Raw genomic sequence first — 16,095 nt, forward strand, 5'->3', positions numbered from 1 at the left:
TACATTAACAATTTGAGTCACGCTCCCTCAGGTGCTCCTAAAATATACGGGATAGGAAGTACCAAATTACGTCCTTTTCTGTACCCCTGACAACTTGTGTGTAAAATTTTATGAAGATCGGTTGAGTTAACTACCACTCTAGGCGTAAAAGCATAACATGCAAATAGTTTAAATCTAAAAAATTCATTTATAATATTAGTAAGATACAACATATAGAGCTAGAGCATGTCTCGTGCAAGTTTCTGTGAAGAGCTTACTTGTGACGGTATGGCTTGCGCCAAAACCACTTTAATTTTTCTATTCATTCAAACCTTTCTATCAATATTCTGGGCTAGTTTGACAGTCATCAGTCATCTGGGGCAATGTCAATGAGATGGGGGATAACCAACCGTTCTCGTACCAAAAAGTGTGGTAGTATTCCCTTGAATATTTAGATAGATTTAGAACAACTTTTTAACAGCGCGAATACAAGGGTATTCGCGCTGTTAAAAAGCTCTTATCAAAAAGGATAGCCCTACGTCACTGTTGGTACATGAACACGTGTAAGGTTTGGTGCATATGTTAGATATATTTAAGATTGCCTATTGCGATTGCTGGGGCTGCTGATTTGACTGCCGAAGACAGCAAGCGTCGCAAATATGTCGGTCTCAGTGAGTCTTACATCTTTGTGCCGTTTGGTATCGAGACACTTGGCCCGTGGGGCCCAGAGGCGTGGAGAATGTACAAAGTACTATCTACGCGCCTCAATAGGGCTACTGGAAACCCAAGCGCTGGCATCTATTTCGGTCAACAGCTCAGCCTAGCTATACGACGTGGAAATGCGGCCAGTATTCTTAGTACACTTCCCCGTAGTGATAGTTTTATTTTAATGAAATCATAGTACTGTAAATAAAGTTATAAGATTTGTTTTGTTTGAATAAATATTCCATGAAACAACTTGGGTATAAAATAGAACATCGACCAATATCAAGCCACGTAATATATATTTAGTAACAAAACCTCCTTAATCACTTTATAATTTGGCTCTTGGGTAAGATTTAAGGGTAGGGCATTAGTGACCCGATCCTAAAACACAAGTGATGCTAAATACATTTAATATTATACTGTGTCCACATACTAAAAGGGTTTAATAGCTTAGTTATTGTGAGATGGTTTACAATAAGGTTGTTTAACATACATATATCCTGCTTAGCAAAGCATACTAACTACATCAGGAAAAAATGTACAATATACGTTCCTCATTGCAATAGTAACTACACGAAACATTCCTATTTTTAACCGACTTCAAAAAAGGAGGAGGTTCTCAATTCATCGTTTTTTATGTATGTTACCTCAAAACTTTCGACTGCGTGAACCGATTGTGATAATTCTTTTTTTATTTGAAAGCTGGTATATCCCTAGTTTGTAGTTACGTTATTGTAATTTTTGGAGTCGGTGTCATTCAAGATAGGTTTGTATACATACATAGTAATAGGTGAGATGTGCTTGAGTCGTGAGGAGGCGAAAGGCGAGAGCGGGTTGCGGCCGAAGGACACCGATTCCAAAAATAACAATAATCGTAACTAGAATTAGATTAATTAATTAGATTGTATAAAAATACGCAATTATTTTTATACTTTTTAGTGCACATTATGTATATTGTTTTGGAATGGTGTTTTTGAAGGCGTTTGTTTTTTTGTTAAAATTTTTTATTAGGTACTAGCGATAAATCAGATATTATTATTAAATTGCCTGATTTCGATCTATTCAATATGTTGCCAAATGCGTTAAGAGGCGTTGGATGAGTGCGTGTTTTCTTGAGTGCTAAGAATACCTGAATACTATAATTTCCATTCATTTTGTGTTCGTGTATTATATCTATAACTTTTATTGTATTAATTCTTGTTTTTTTTGTTTTTTGTAACACTCTTATAGTTTCTTATATGCGAAAACTGTCAATGGTAAATAGATGTATACTTTTTTAACCTATTATATATTTTTTATATGAGAGGGGGTAAACAGGCAAGTGGATTACCTGATGGGAGCCCGCTGCTATACAAGAGGCGATGCAAGAGGTCAAGAGATGCCTTCCCGACCTTTGCAATGAAATGCCTAAAGCTCGCGAATCGTTGCAAGCATGGTATGGTGCCAGGTAGTAGTGGGTTCCTACACATTTCTTTTTATATAGACATTTTGTTTGTGACCAGTAGCCCTATTGACGTAGCAAAACGAGAGGGTCCGTAGCTACTACGTAAGTCGGTACTGGCAACGAGCCGATCTAATTCCTAGCCAACAGATATTTTAAGTGTTTAAGCTGTTTGAAGCGTTTTAGCAGCCTTACTCGGTTTTTTAAGAAGGTACAAAACTTGAATAAAAAAAAAGTAATAGGACATCTGGATACGAACCAGGCCTACTCCTTTCCGGATCACCCAACGTCCCATCTAAGCTATTATAGTCTTGTATATAGTAGCGAAATTTACTTATATTATAGTATTCTAACTTTTTTTTAAATTATTAAAACCTAGCTAGATCGATTTCTCGCCCCCGAAACTACCTGTATAATAAATTTCATTAATATCGTTGGAGCCGTTTCCAAGATTCCGATTATATATATTTTTATACAAGAATTGCTCGTTTAAAAATATAAATTTAATAGAAAATTAATATCTGTCGTCCAATACTGCACGTTGTTATCCGAAATACATAACGGCTTGCATACTGCTACGTTCTTTCACATCGATAAAGGTATCGACCTTTAGTTCACTTGGTCGAATGTTTCTTTCGTTCGATTCGTATCGATGCCCCGGTTTCGAAAATCGTAATAATATTTTTATTAATAAACCCTATCTATCTCAAACTCAAATATTTTTATTCTAAATTTACATCCGCTTAAACAATATATGCCTTGAGAAGAACTGGCGTAAGAATCTAAGCGGGCCTCTTTTTTATAAAATTGTATTTGAATAAAATGCATTCACTTAAATATCTGTGCGCCTGGGAAAGATCGTGTATTCCGAAGTGAAGGTATCATTTATGTCTTTTTTACATTATGTTAACTGATGTGAAAGAAAGCATATACTATACGCTGATAAAATAATCTGAAACTGGTCAAACGTACACCGACTGAATGTGAGTGAAGCCGTGAAAATATTTCACGAAGCTTTTAATAATTTCACAATTAAAAACGCTACCTTCCCTTGGTTTTTCTTATTCACGATCAGATTACCAGTCGGGGCTCCTTTGCACAGGATGCCGGCTAGATTATGGGTACGGTATAACGGCGCCTATTTCTGGCGTGAACCAGTAATGTGTAAGCATTACTGTGTTTCGGTCTGAAGGGTATAGCTAGGGAAATTGCTGGGCAAATGCGACTTAACATCTTATGTCTCAAGGTGACGAGCTCAAATGTGGTGCCGCTTAGAATTTTTTGATTTTTCAAGTATCCTGAGCGGCACTGCATTGTAATGGGCAGGACGCATCAATTAACATCAGCTGAACGTCCTGCTCGTCTCGTCCCTTATTTTCATAAAAAAAAGAAATAATATTGTGGGTCAGAATCACACTTGGCTGTGATTTTAATTGTATTTACGGGTGGGTTATGTAGCATGTATGTATGTATGTATTACCTGAGGTAAGTGCGTAGTACTCCTCGGTGGTGGCGCTTTATTTACAGTTGCACATTTTCCATTTGGAATCGAACGCGGGACCTCCGGCCTCCTGTCTACCTTCAGTATTGGGATGTTATGCTTCTCGAAGTATCCATTTTGTATCATTTGGTCCAGTGATACCTAGAACAGGATGGAAATTAAACTAAACGTTCTTGTTTAGTATACAACAAAGAATTCTGTTCAATTGATTACTTTTCAGGGTCGATACAGAAGTTGTTTGAACAAATTAAGAAAATGTCTTAGTTTTAATTTATTCTCATTAGTATTAAATAATATTGCATCTCTTTATTAACTTAAAAATGTATGGTATTATTATTAATATTATTACTAAAATCATCTATAATTTTCTATAAATATTTTGTTGATTTCAATTCAATATATTTAATTAATATTTATTATTTTCATTACAAATAGGTACTTTTAAATTGTAATTAATTTGCTCGCATTTAATTGTGGAAACTTTTATTGGTCAGTGATTTATATTTTTAGTTTTATTTTTTAAGTGTATTAAGTTGTACTGTTTGTTTCCCGAATAAAATAAAATAAAAATTGAATTTGAAATAACGATTGTATTTACAATTTGATACGATATGGGAATACAACTTTAAATCAAATGAATTCTGCTCTTTCCGAGATGGTAATGATCGTAATTTTGGTACTTCGGCAATAAGGCAGGTTTGAAACTCAATTTTTTAATTGTTTCAAGTCAATGCTTTAAAGAATTGGTAATGAGACTATGAGCCAAGACCAAAATACAATAGAATAAAAATTTTTAAATCATTTTTGAATAGCATACTCGATCAACAAGAGAATCGCCTTTAGGTAAGATCTCGACGGTAAAATCGACTAAAAACACTAGCATTTTTGATAATCCAAGTATCATTTCTTTGACCGGAGAAAGAAGAAGAAATTTATTTTTATTTTATTACAAAACAACAGGTACCAAGGAACATGATCGCATTGGATTTACTTAGAACATCTCTTCTGGTAGATTGTCAACTACCATGACATAAAGGTCTTCTTGATACTTATATAAGTTTATAAATATTCAAAGTATACTTACCTCTAATTCTCTTGCTGCAACAGTCTTCTTTCCACATATTGGATCATCCACGACAGTCTTCTGACATCCGGAAACTTCGGAAAATTTTACAATCTTTTTTGGCTCATCCCTTTTCTTACGTTCTTTTGGAATATCTGTCGTCCAATACTGCACGTTGTTATCCGAAATACGTAACGGCTTGCATACTGCTACGTTCTTTGGCTTCGAAACCTTTAGTTCACTTGGTCTAATAACCCTAACGTTTCTCTCAGTCGATTCGTATCGATTCTCTCGGATTCGAAAGTCGTAGTAATCTTTTTTATATCTTCTTTCGTTGTAATAATTCCTCGGTAGCGAATTGTATTTCGGATACGTCGATTGTAAGTTCAAGTATTCGGGTCTGATTGGTCGGAACAGCGATAAACGGCCTTGAGCTTCATCAAAATCTGAGTAAATGTCTTCGTATACGTAACCATTCTTTCGTCGTGGTCGATCGATGCGTTCGAAACGCTCGTTGCGAACTTCGGGACGATGTCGTTCGTATGTTTTTCGTCGTTCGTATTCGTAATAATCTGATCTATCGTAAAGAAGTCGCTCTCGAGATCCAGCCATGTTAAATCTGCAAGGATTGAATTTTAATTAATTTTGCAATATCAGCTTTAGGGATAAGGACACTTGATGTGGTATTACTCGCTGAAAAGATTCAAGAGCTTATGAAGAGTTGATAAAAGATTACGCTTGAAATTTGTGGAAGATTTTAGGTTAAATTGAAGAATAAAATGGTTTGTGTAAGGATATTTTGTAATTTAGATGTAAGATTATATTTTAAAACATCTTTAAAATTATATATACGTGGGGAATTAGTAAAATAATTTAAACGGAAACGATGTACCTACCTATCTATAACATCAACTCGATTAAAAAACATTTGAACACACACACGTCTGAATTTTGTAGAAGATTGATTAGGTAAATTGGAGAATAAAATGGCTTATGTACGAATAATTTGTAATTTAGATGTAAGATTATATTATATTAAAAGATATTTTAATGGAATGATCTTCTTTGATACAATATAACAATTATCTATAATTTCAACATAATTAAAAAACATTACTATTACCTATAACTTCCTTTTATTTCGAACATCGTATTACAAGAACAGATTATTATTTTATTTACTTATTAAATTTTTTTTACTCTCTTGTCACATCAAAGGAATCACAGGAGCGTTGCCAGCCTTGGTATACGCACTTTTTGTATAGACTGAGGAGCAACATACAGATGATGATCACGATATTTTAGCGTCTTCACATAACACCAAGTCATCGAGCCATTCATAAAGGTGCTGGATCTCGAAGAACTGGAGCAGCTCTACGTAACATGCGCTCAAAGGGTATAACTTAATACTGAGGTGAACCAGACCAGAGATGAAAGAAATATCCAACATGAGCGTTGATTTTTTTTTTAATTCACCACCAGACTCACGTCAAAAAGCGAATTTTAATCCGCACCATATTTACGTCTGGCTTTTCATAAACACGCGATTTCGAAATAACTTGTTGCCTGGCACAGTAACTTTGCAGATTTTTTGCTGACAGCTGAAGAATTCCCGAATCGATACATCGTAAACTTCAACTTTTAAAATAAGCTCATTTCAAAAGCCCGCAATCCTCCTGTTACCCTCTATGGATACCCTCAATGTCATGGGCGGTGACTCCCACTATTTTTCAGATGAAACACTTACTTGTTTGTTTTTTTTTTGTTATTCCTATCAGACGGTACATTATATTTTGGTTTAATTGGAATTTCTAAAAGAGATCCAAATTAAATTCTTATCTAAAAGTTATTTATTAAATTACAAAGAATAATCAATCCCAAATCGGTTTGTAAATGTAAGTATCTGAGGAACTCTGATATTTATGATCATCCATCCTATTTGAGATCCTGATAAAAAAAAAACCTATATGAATTAATACAACTAAGCAATAATGCTCAACGAACTAATAAACGTACATTCAACATTGATAATTAAATGTACCGTATGCAATCAAATTAATTCAATCAAAGCATGCAAATGAATTCCAGCGTTGCTCAAATATGATTTAATTTAGCCAGCACCTAGCGTGTTATAATATGGTTTATTAATTATTATTCAGGCTTTATGGATATCGTAATATTATTAATTAAATTGTTACAAATATATATAATGTTACAGACCAAACCCGATTTTATTGCAAACTAGTTTAACCTAGTCTGTACCGGTTTATCCTATCGCCTAAAGGAAAAACTAGTTTGTCCTAAAATTGGGTTCGGCCGGTAACACATACATAAGAACACAATTGACAGAGTACAAAGTAAAGGGAGGTCAAGAAGTTAAAGTGGCGTTTATTAATAATTTTATACTTATAAAATTTCAATCTGATTGAAATATTCACTTATTTATTCAAACAAAATAAATCATATAACTATATTTACAATACTATGATTACATTAAATCAAAACTATCATTATGGGGAAGTGTATTAAGAATACTGGCAGTATTTCCGTGTTGGATAGCTAGGCTGATCCATTGACCTAAATAGCTAATAGGTAGCGCTTGGGTTTCCAGTTGCCCTATTGAAGGATACCCTACAAGTAGATAGTACTTTGTACATTCTCCGCGGCTCTTGGCCTCACGGGCTCAAAACGGCACAAACATGTAAGGCTCACTGAGGATGACATATTTGCGTTTTGGGCAGTCGAAGCAGCAGCCCCTGCACCAACTGACGTAACTTGGAAATGATAAGGAGCCAGAGTATCGACGCAACTCGTGTCCTACACGAATGTCCTTCCCCGTGCCCAAGCCACCAGGGCATTCCATCAAGACGTTTGCCATCGCGGCGGGTAATCCCAATTGTCTTTAAAATATATTGCTTTAAAATTCCGTTTGCGAATATTGCATAACTGCATACACTTAAATTAAACAAAAACTTTGTTGGTAAAGGCTGGCTGGCAAGGCCGCAATATAACAACTAGAAGATTTGGAGAATTCATTTAATCAAGGCTGTTACTAACAAAAATTCTTGCTCGGCGCTTTGCCGCAGTTGAAGCTGTATTTTTGTACTCTTATGTGAATAACTTTCAGTAAACTTACTAACCAAGATATTTAATCCGTAGATATAGTTTTACTTTTCGTTGGCATTTATTTTTGTTTTATTGAAAGATACTCTCTATTGTTAGTAAGTTGTTATATAAATAGTTTTTAGAGTAGGTATAGTTTATGGCTTTAAGCATACATATTCAATATGAGGTTTCCATTTGAATCTGTTGTCAAGTTGAATCAGTTGTTGTTAGAGAGCCGAGACTAGATTTATTCGAAAACTTTAATTAATTATACATCGAGATGACAGTTGTAAAAAACGTCGAAAAAAAATTAATTTAGAGTTCACTTCTATTGTGAGAAATTCACGCACACTAACACAATGTATACAAATCGCGAGTGTAAGACGTAGCTTGTCATCCACACTAAACTAATATTCCGGGCTTGTTTTTATCGATTGTCTAACAACAAGAGACTTTATCTAGACGTATAAATTATCTAAGGCTTTAACATTATACCATATACTAGTTATAGTTATACCATTTATGCAATGTAATGCAACAAAAATAAGTACTCAAACACTTCAACGTTCAAAAAAGAAGTAATTTAATTATAAAAAACCTCAACACATTAACGAGTGTAGTAGATGCATTATCCCGCATAACTAAAGGCAATACGCAAGCTTTCTTCAACATATAAAATGAAATATACAGTTTGAAATTATGTATTACCAAATAATAAAATAAATTTATAGAAATTAAAATCCTCCTCGACAGGAACAGTCACCAAAAGCGACGACCGTCACGAACATGACACATTGACCAGCCATTGCTTCTCTCACACGTATGGAAAGGGAACGACCCCCTCCATGACGCTGCCACGAGCAGAGAGAGCCATTTCAGCGAGCATTACAAACCCTGTCACGGAAATTCAACCAAATTACAAAATGCTTATGAAAATGCTCGACTAACATCAAAACGCAGTTGAGAATTTTGTCAAATTAACATTCTTTGTATGATGAATAAAGACCGCAAAGAATCGACAATTTACCGCACTTCAGCGATGTAACATGTGATGCTTAAGAGATCAGTTGAATAATCGATAAATACTCATTAACAGGATAAAGATAACAGAAAACAGAAAATTACGTGACGTGGGATGTGAATGTGAGTTGAATAATTGAGAAAGAAACGACAACAGCGAAATGTAACGCATTATAGTGACGTTAACTAAAGTCTTGTTAGTGAGATCTCTACGGTTTCCCATAGACGAGAAAGACAAAGGATTGACGCACTAGAAATATGGTGTTGGAGATGAATGCTACGAGTATCTTGAACTCGATACTTGAAGAACTCAAGGTGAAAGAAAGGCTTTCATCTATAGTCAGAGCGCGTATCCTCAGATACTTCGGACATGTCACGCGACGTGGAGAGCAAGCCATAGAGAGACTTGTTGTTCAGGGAAGAATCGACGGCAGTAGGTCTAGAGAACGCTCCCCTATGCACTGGACAGACCAGATTGAAGCCCTAACAAACACTCCCTTCAACACTTGTGCCAGAGAAGCAACAGCCAGGGATAACTGGCGTAGAATCGTTCGTCTTTTGACGTGACCACGACTGCTCTGTCAAGAGTAATCCGATGAAGAAGAAGAAGAATAGTGACGTCATTTGTCATATTTAATATAATGTAATGTAAATTTATTGCAGATTTTACAGATGAGTTGAACAATCGATACATTTGACTTTATTAAACATCATTAGGCGCATAAGTGTAGCGTCATTTGTAATGTTTTACACATAAAATGATTAATCTATAAACTTGACTCAATAGCAGCAGCCATTTGGCGCAGTTCTGCAATGTCACTTGTAATGTGGCATAGATAAGTAGTATAGTCGATAAATGGGCTCAATAACGTCGATAATTTGGCGCATTAATGTTGCATCATTCGTTATGTTTCACAGATATGTTGAACAATCGGTAAATTTTACTCTAGCAACGAGAAATTTGCGCAGTATTGTGACGTCACTTTAAATGTTTCATAGATGGATTGAATAATCGATAAAAAGCGACAAATTTGGCGCGTAGCTGCTACGTGATTTGATAAGTTTCACTTAATGTGAATTGGATAATCAATAAAAATTTTATAACAGCGAACAAGTCAAAATAAAAACGCGTACACTTTTCTTAACGTCAAGCAACGCGACCGTTAATTCAAAGTCTTTATTCCAAAAGTTAAAATATTATTAATAATTCTATGTTGGACACACTGTTTAAACCTAAAGTTAAATTAACAAGTTATATATTTTACCATCTATAACTTCTTCAGAAAATTTGAGCTTAAGAGGCAATGGACAGTAACTCCTAGCTACTCTACTTAATTGTTAATCATTTTACAGCCTCGGTATTTCACGATTTACGGTATAACCTAGTTCTTGGAAATAAAGTTTATTATTGAAATTGCTCATTTTACTTCACAATCCCATGTCAAAATACGAACCCTGTTTACGAATTGATATAAATACTTATGGTAAATTGTAGCCCATCTATTTATGCTAAATTTAATTCAATTTGTGACAAACATTTGTACGAAAGTAGTAAAAGAAACTCATGTGTATGAATAAATCAGTTTAACAGCAGTCATGTACCGCTGTTGTATCGCAAGCCAACCCCAGTGTTGACGAGTTAAGAATATACTGATATAAACATCTAGTGATGTGATCTAATCGATAAAATTATGACTGTATATCAACAACTTGCCGCATTATTGCGATGTCACATGATACTATTGAATATTATACAAACATATTATAGTCCCGCCAGACTATAGACCAGTACTCATGACCATCATGGGTAATGGAGTTCTGCAACGCAAACTGTAATATACCAAAGTTAAAATAAACTATTATTTTGCACTTCTAATATCAATGTTGATGCAAACAACAACATAAATTTCAGTTTCAATATTTTTCTAAAAAGATAAGATACTTAAGTTTCGAAAATAAAACTTTAGAGTTTTGAATGTAGGTTGCTTAATTTTTAATAACAATCAATGGACAAGACAGAGGCAAATACACCATACAGCCTACTCGATAGCAATTACGATGAGGCATGAACAGAAATCGAGTTTGTCAATCAATGAATGACATAACATTTGTCACTGAACAAAATTGTACTATTATTTAATATTTTGTATGAAAAATGTTCAAATCTTTATGATTATTAAATTATCCCTGCAAATATTTTGTTCACCTTTATAGTATTATGGTATTGCTTTCTTAATAGTTTCATATCTTTTATTTTATTTAATATATGATTATTATTTTAACATGTTATGGAATGCTGTATAAAATAACGAATTGAACGCCAGAAACTTTGCCAAAATCATTAATTTTATATAAGTTCAGATTCTATATATATTTATCGACAAAATACGAGCCCATCACTAAATCGTCGCAGTGCGGTACCACTGTATGCGAAGAATATTTCGCACGATAAATCCCTGACAGAATGTTCCCAAGCGGTCTCGTTATTTATCATTTTATTTGGAACCATTATAGTATTCTAATAGGCATTTTATTTTATAAAAAAATTTTTTTTCAAATTCAAACTCTAGTAAGTACCAAAATATTGGTTTTTTATTTCCACACTTCCCAGCATGGAAATCTCCATGAAAACTGCTCTGTGGGCATACGATGGTGAGGATATTTTACTTTGTAGCCTGTGTGATAATGTAAGTTGACCGCAGGAATCAGGTCGAGCAGCTTCTTGGAAAACAACCTTTTATGTGTCTCGAAGAGTACGCATACTGTAATGACACCTCTAAGCAACTCAAAGGAATCGAGTCGAGCTAAGTACTCAATCCCGACAATTCCAGCAACTCTGTTTCGCACGGGATTCCAATGCTTTGATCTTCTTTGGACCTATGCCATTCAAAACGCTATCCTGTAGGTCGGTTTTGCGTTACAGGTGTTGATAATTGGATGAAAATTTGTGACCCAGTATTCCCGATACCTACAAGGTTAGGCAGTATAAGGAATGTTATCGAAGAGCTGCTGTGATGCGACAAATTAGGTTTACTTTTTTGTTAAGGAACGAGACGAGCAAGACGTTCAGCTGATGGTAACTGATACGCCCTGCCCATTACAATGCAGTGCCGCTCAGGATTGAAAAACCCAAAAATTCTGAGCGGCACCACAATTGCGTTCGACACCTTGAGACATAAGATGTTAAGTCGCATTTGCCCAGTAATTTCACTAGCTACGGCACCCTTCAAACCGAAACACAGTAATGCTTACACATTACTGATTCACGGCAGAAATAGGCGCCGTTGTGGTACCCATAATCTAGCCGGCATCCTGTACAAAGGAGCCTCCCACTGGTAAACCACTTTGTGGTAAACGTGTAAACTTGAGTGTAATTCTAAACTCAAAAAGTTAATTTTAACTTTTTTTTTCCTTAATTCGGCTGAGGTCGACATTTTTTTAAGGGAGCGTTGCATAGCCATAGAGTATAGGACAACTACTTAAAAGTATCATGGCAGAATTTACTATGGCTGGCAATGGGTTAATCATTTCAATATTATAATAATTTTGGATTAATTTTTTTAACAGCCAATTAACTCTAAGAAGTTAAACTAAGTTTTGGTTAGTCAGTGGATAATGGACTGTTTGCAATAATTATTTTATCATCTTCATCATGAAATATAACTTATTTTCATCAACACTATTTATGTTGGAAGAACACGTAATGACTCCAGTGGAAGGCTCCTTTGCACCGGATACCGGCTAGATTATGGGTAGCACAACGGAGCCTTTTTCTGCCGTGAAGCAGTAATGTGAAAGCATTACTGTGTTTTGGTCTGAATGGTGCCGTAGCTAGTGAAATTACTGGAAAAATGAGACTTAACATCTTATATCTTAAGGTGACTAGCACAGTTGTAGTGCCGCTCTGAATTTTTGGGTTATTCAATAATCCTGAGCGGGACTTTATTGTGATGGGAAGGGCGTATAAATTACCATCAGCTGAACGTCCTGCTCGTCTCGTCCCTTATTTTCATAAAAAAATTACTGTTCAATTGCCATTAAGGAACGCAAAACTTACTTACGAAACAGAAAAGATGCACATTTTATGAACACAGGATGAGTTTGTTGTTCATCTCTCTGCCTGTTTGGACAATTCTACGGGATATCAATAATTATTAAGGTATACTGTATACGCCCATTAAATCATTGCAACCCTTTATGAAATAAATTTCACTCTAACCGAGATTTATCTCAGGAAAAGATAGTCCAAGAATTTTCTTTCTCGGCATTTAAAAGGAGATTATTAAACGCAGAAGGTACATGAGTTTTGAAATTGCAAGGATAATTAATATCTAGCCCGCAGACCTTCTCATGGCTTAGGTAATATGCAGTTTAGTTTTATGAGTTTGCAGGATAGCCTTGTTTAATTTAAATGAATAAATTTATTTAATGGTAAGCTTGAACATCTGCTGAGACATTTTAATTAAAATATGTATAGATTACAATTATTGCAAAATTGCAATATTATAAGAAAGCCTGCAATCCATTGCGCGAAGGACATATCATATTAATTCCTGTTCAGGATAACTAACTTGTAATAATCGAAGTTGTTAAACTAGATAATATATCTAAACAAAACTATGTTACCATGGGTATTGAACCCATAAGCATAAAAGAATACCGAAGGAAGATAGCTTACCAGCTAAATATGCCTAGAATATAGAAATAGCTTCATAATACCAGAGTACTCAACTCGCAGATCTTTGAGGTATCAGGAATCCGGAAATCGGTGAAGTAGGTAGTAATTGGACCGTTACGGAGCTATGAGGATGCTAAGTTGCTTCTGGAAGTCAGGCTAGGTTTCTGGTAGGTAGGTAAGGAACTACAAACCTTCGCAGATTTCCTTTCTTTTTATTTCAAGCCTACCAAAAGTTCCTCATTGAATCTAGTCTGCGAAACATCTACTACGCATCTACCAATAATCCTAAAAACATCCTGCTGGAGTGGTAGAATATTAATGGTAGATATCATCTTTATCATTCCACTCTTAAGTGCGATGCCCAAAAACAATTAAATTCGATGAAGAGAACGTACTCTTTCTTGAACCTCTTGACTTAAGGATAGAATACTTAAACTCAGCTAGCAAGGCTTGAGGGCGTGATTTGGGTGACATATTATCAAATTGAGCAAAGAATGCATAATTCCTGCGATTTCCATACCTTCTAAGGTGTCGGAATCGAAGGGCGTGAGTCGTACCCCAAGTAGGTGACAAAATAGATGTGAACACTGGTAAGTCCCTCAGTGCGTGGTGCTTTATTAAATATAGAAATATTTTAATAGCCCCTCAAGACAAAAAAAACCACCGATCTCTACAAACTTTGTTTTAATAATCTAACAAAATTATCCACATTCAAATATGTCAGTCAAGTGAACAGTCATAACTTATAATGTAAAACCCTATTCCCAGTACATGGTTTCAAACAAGATTGAGTCAACATTAACTTAACCCAGTTTGTAAGATGTAACATGAAAGCGTCTTGGGGTAAGCATTTCAATGGATAAAGTTTTGTAGGACTTAAGTTGTTGGTTCGATATTCGGTGATATTTCTATCGTTTTGAATTTTTATTATTTTGTTCCATAAAAGTTTTAAGCATATTTTTAGTTATTACTGTAACTCTTAAAATCTTTATAAGAGTGAGTTGTTATTCGATTCAGTGATTCACAACTAAATATTATCATTCTTACAAAATTGAGTAAAACTTAGATATCTTGAAATGCAAGAAACAAGCCCACTTCATAGATAAAATTCTCGTTGAAACTAAAACTGATATATCCCACTTCTGAATAGTTTCAAACAAGATTGAGTCAACATTAACTTAACCCAGTTTAGAAGATCTAGATATGAATGCTTCTTGACCCTGAGATAATCGGGTTATGATGAGGACTTGGATTAGCTTCAATGAATGGAGAGTCTAATGTAAGATCTGGATTCTGTTCTGGGTGTTTTATGTATAATAAAATCATAAGAAATTAAAAACTGCACACTTAATATTTTTAAGTAATATAAAGAGTATTTGTCTGTGCATCTGTTTGTCTTATTGGCTTATTCAATTCAGTCTCGAGCCAAAATTTGGCGAGTCAACATCTCCTAAATGCATCGTGTTGAGGAGAAATTCGTCACGAGTTGATTAATCGTCGCAGATGGTGGGGATGATATCCTAACTTGTGGCGTGTCGTGCGAAGGAATTCGGCGGCAGGAATCAGGTTAAACAGCTCTTCGGAACAGTCCCCGTGATAAATGCGGTAGAAGACACACAATGAAGCGACGTCTCTACGCAACGCCAAGTGATCCAGCCGTTCACAGAGCGCTAGGTCCCCGACGATTCGAGCTGCTCTGCGTTGCACGCGGTCAAATGGATCGAGCTGATACTGGGGTGCGCCAGACCAGAGATGACAGCAATACTCCATGTGAGGCCGGACCTGCACTTTGAAGAGCGCTAGAATGTGGGCTGGCTTGAAGTATTGCCCTGCTCTATTTATGACGCCCAGTTTCTTAGAAGCCAATTTGGCTTTGTCCTCCAGATGGCCACGGAATCAGCAATCGCTCGAGATTTCGAGACCCACTATTCCGATACTAGGCGAGGCTTTAAGGGAAGTGTTCTCGAAGAGCGGTGATACGGCAAATGGGGATTTTTTAGTGGTAAACGCGCAAACTTGAGTCTTCTGGGGGTTAAATTGGACAAGGTTTAACTTACCCCATTCCGCAACCTTCTCGAGAGAGGATTCGATAGAAGACACAAGTTTCTCCCGGCACTAGTCGACGTTTTCCCGAGAGAGACCTTCATGGCCCGTGTATACGGCATCACCAGTGCTGTCGTCTGCATAGCAATGTAAGTTGGCGGTGTCCAACATATCATTTATATGCAGAAGAATCAGCGTGTGAGATAGCACACAGCCTTGGGGGACTCCAGCGTTCACGGGCTTGGGATTTGGGCAATAACCGTCGACAACGACTTGTATGCTGCGCTCAGTGAGGAAGCTGGAGGTCCACTTGCATAAGCTCTCGTGAAGTCCAAATGATGGAAGTTTTGCGAGGAGCGCCTTGTGCCATACATGGCACTATGACTAATCACGTGCACGTCTCGAACCTACATACCAAACTAGCGTTACAAGGCCGGAAGTGACAGCTCAATCACATTCAATGCCCACAAAATAAAAACCCAACTTGCCCACAGAAGCTCGCACTCTATAAAATAAGTCAGAGCAAGAAGAGATCCTGTGATTCCGCTACGAGGAAGTGT

At 35.9% G+C, this 16,095-nt stretch overlaps 1 protein-coding gene across 2 annotated transcripts in view; it reads right to left on the bottom strand.

Annotated features, from left to right (window-relative positions):
- The window catches only part of LOC126968378 (facilitated trehalose transporter Tret1-like), a 60,512-nt gene that overhangs the window by 26,630 nt on the left and 17,787 nt on the right, over positions 1–16,095 (bottom strand). For both annotated transcript variants that reach the window (XM_050813372.1, XM_050813373.1), the window contains exons 2-3: positions 4,711–5,308; positions 3,606–3,767 (exon numbers count right to left, since the gene is read on the bottom strand). In XM_050813372.1, the coding sequence (XP_050669329.1) occupies positions 3,606–3,767; positions 4,711–5,301 (753 nt within the window). In that variant the 5' untranslated portion in view covers positions 5,302–5,308. The remainder of the gene's footprint in view (positions 1–3,605; positions 3,768–4,710; positions 5,309–16,095) is intronic.

This window comes from Leptidea sinapis, chromosome 15 (genome assembly GCF_905404315.1).
Source record: "Leptidea sinapis chromosome 15, ilLepSina1.1, whole genome shotgun sequence".
Classification (NCBI taxonomy): Eukaryota; Metazoa; Arthropoda; class Insecta; order Lepidoptera; family Pieridae; genus Leptidea; species Leptidea sinapis.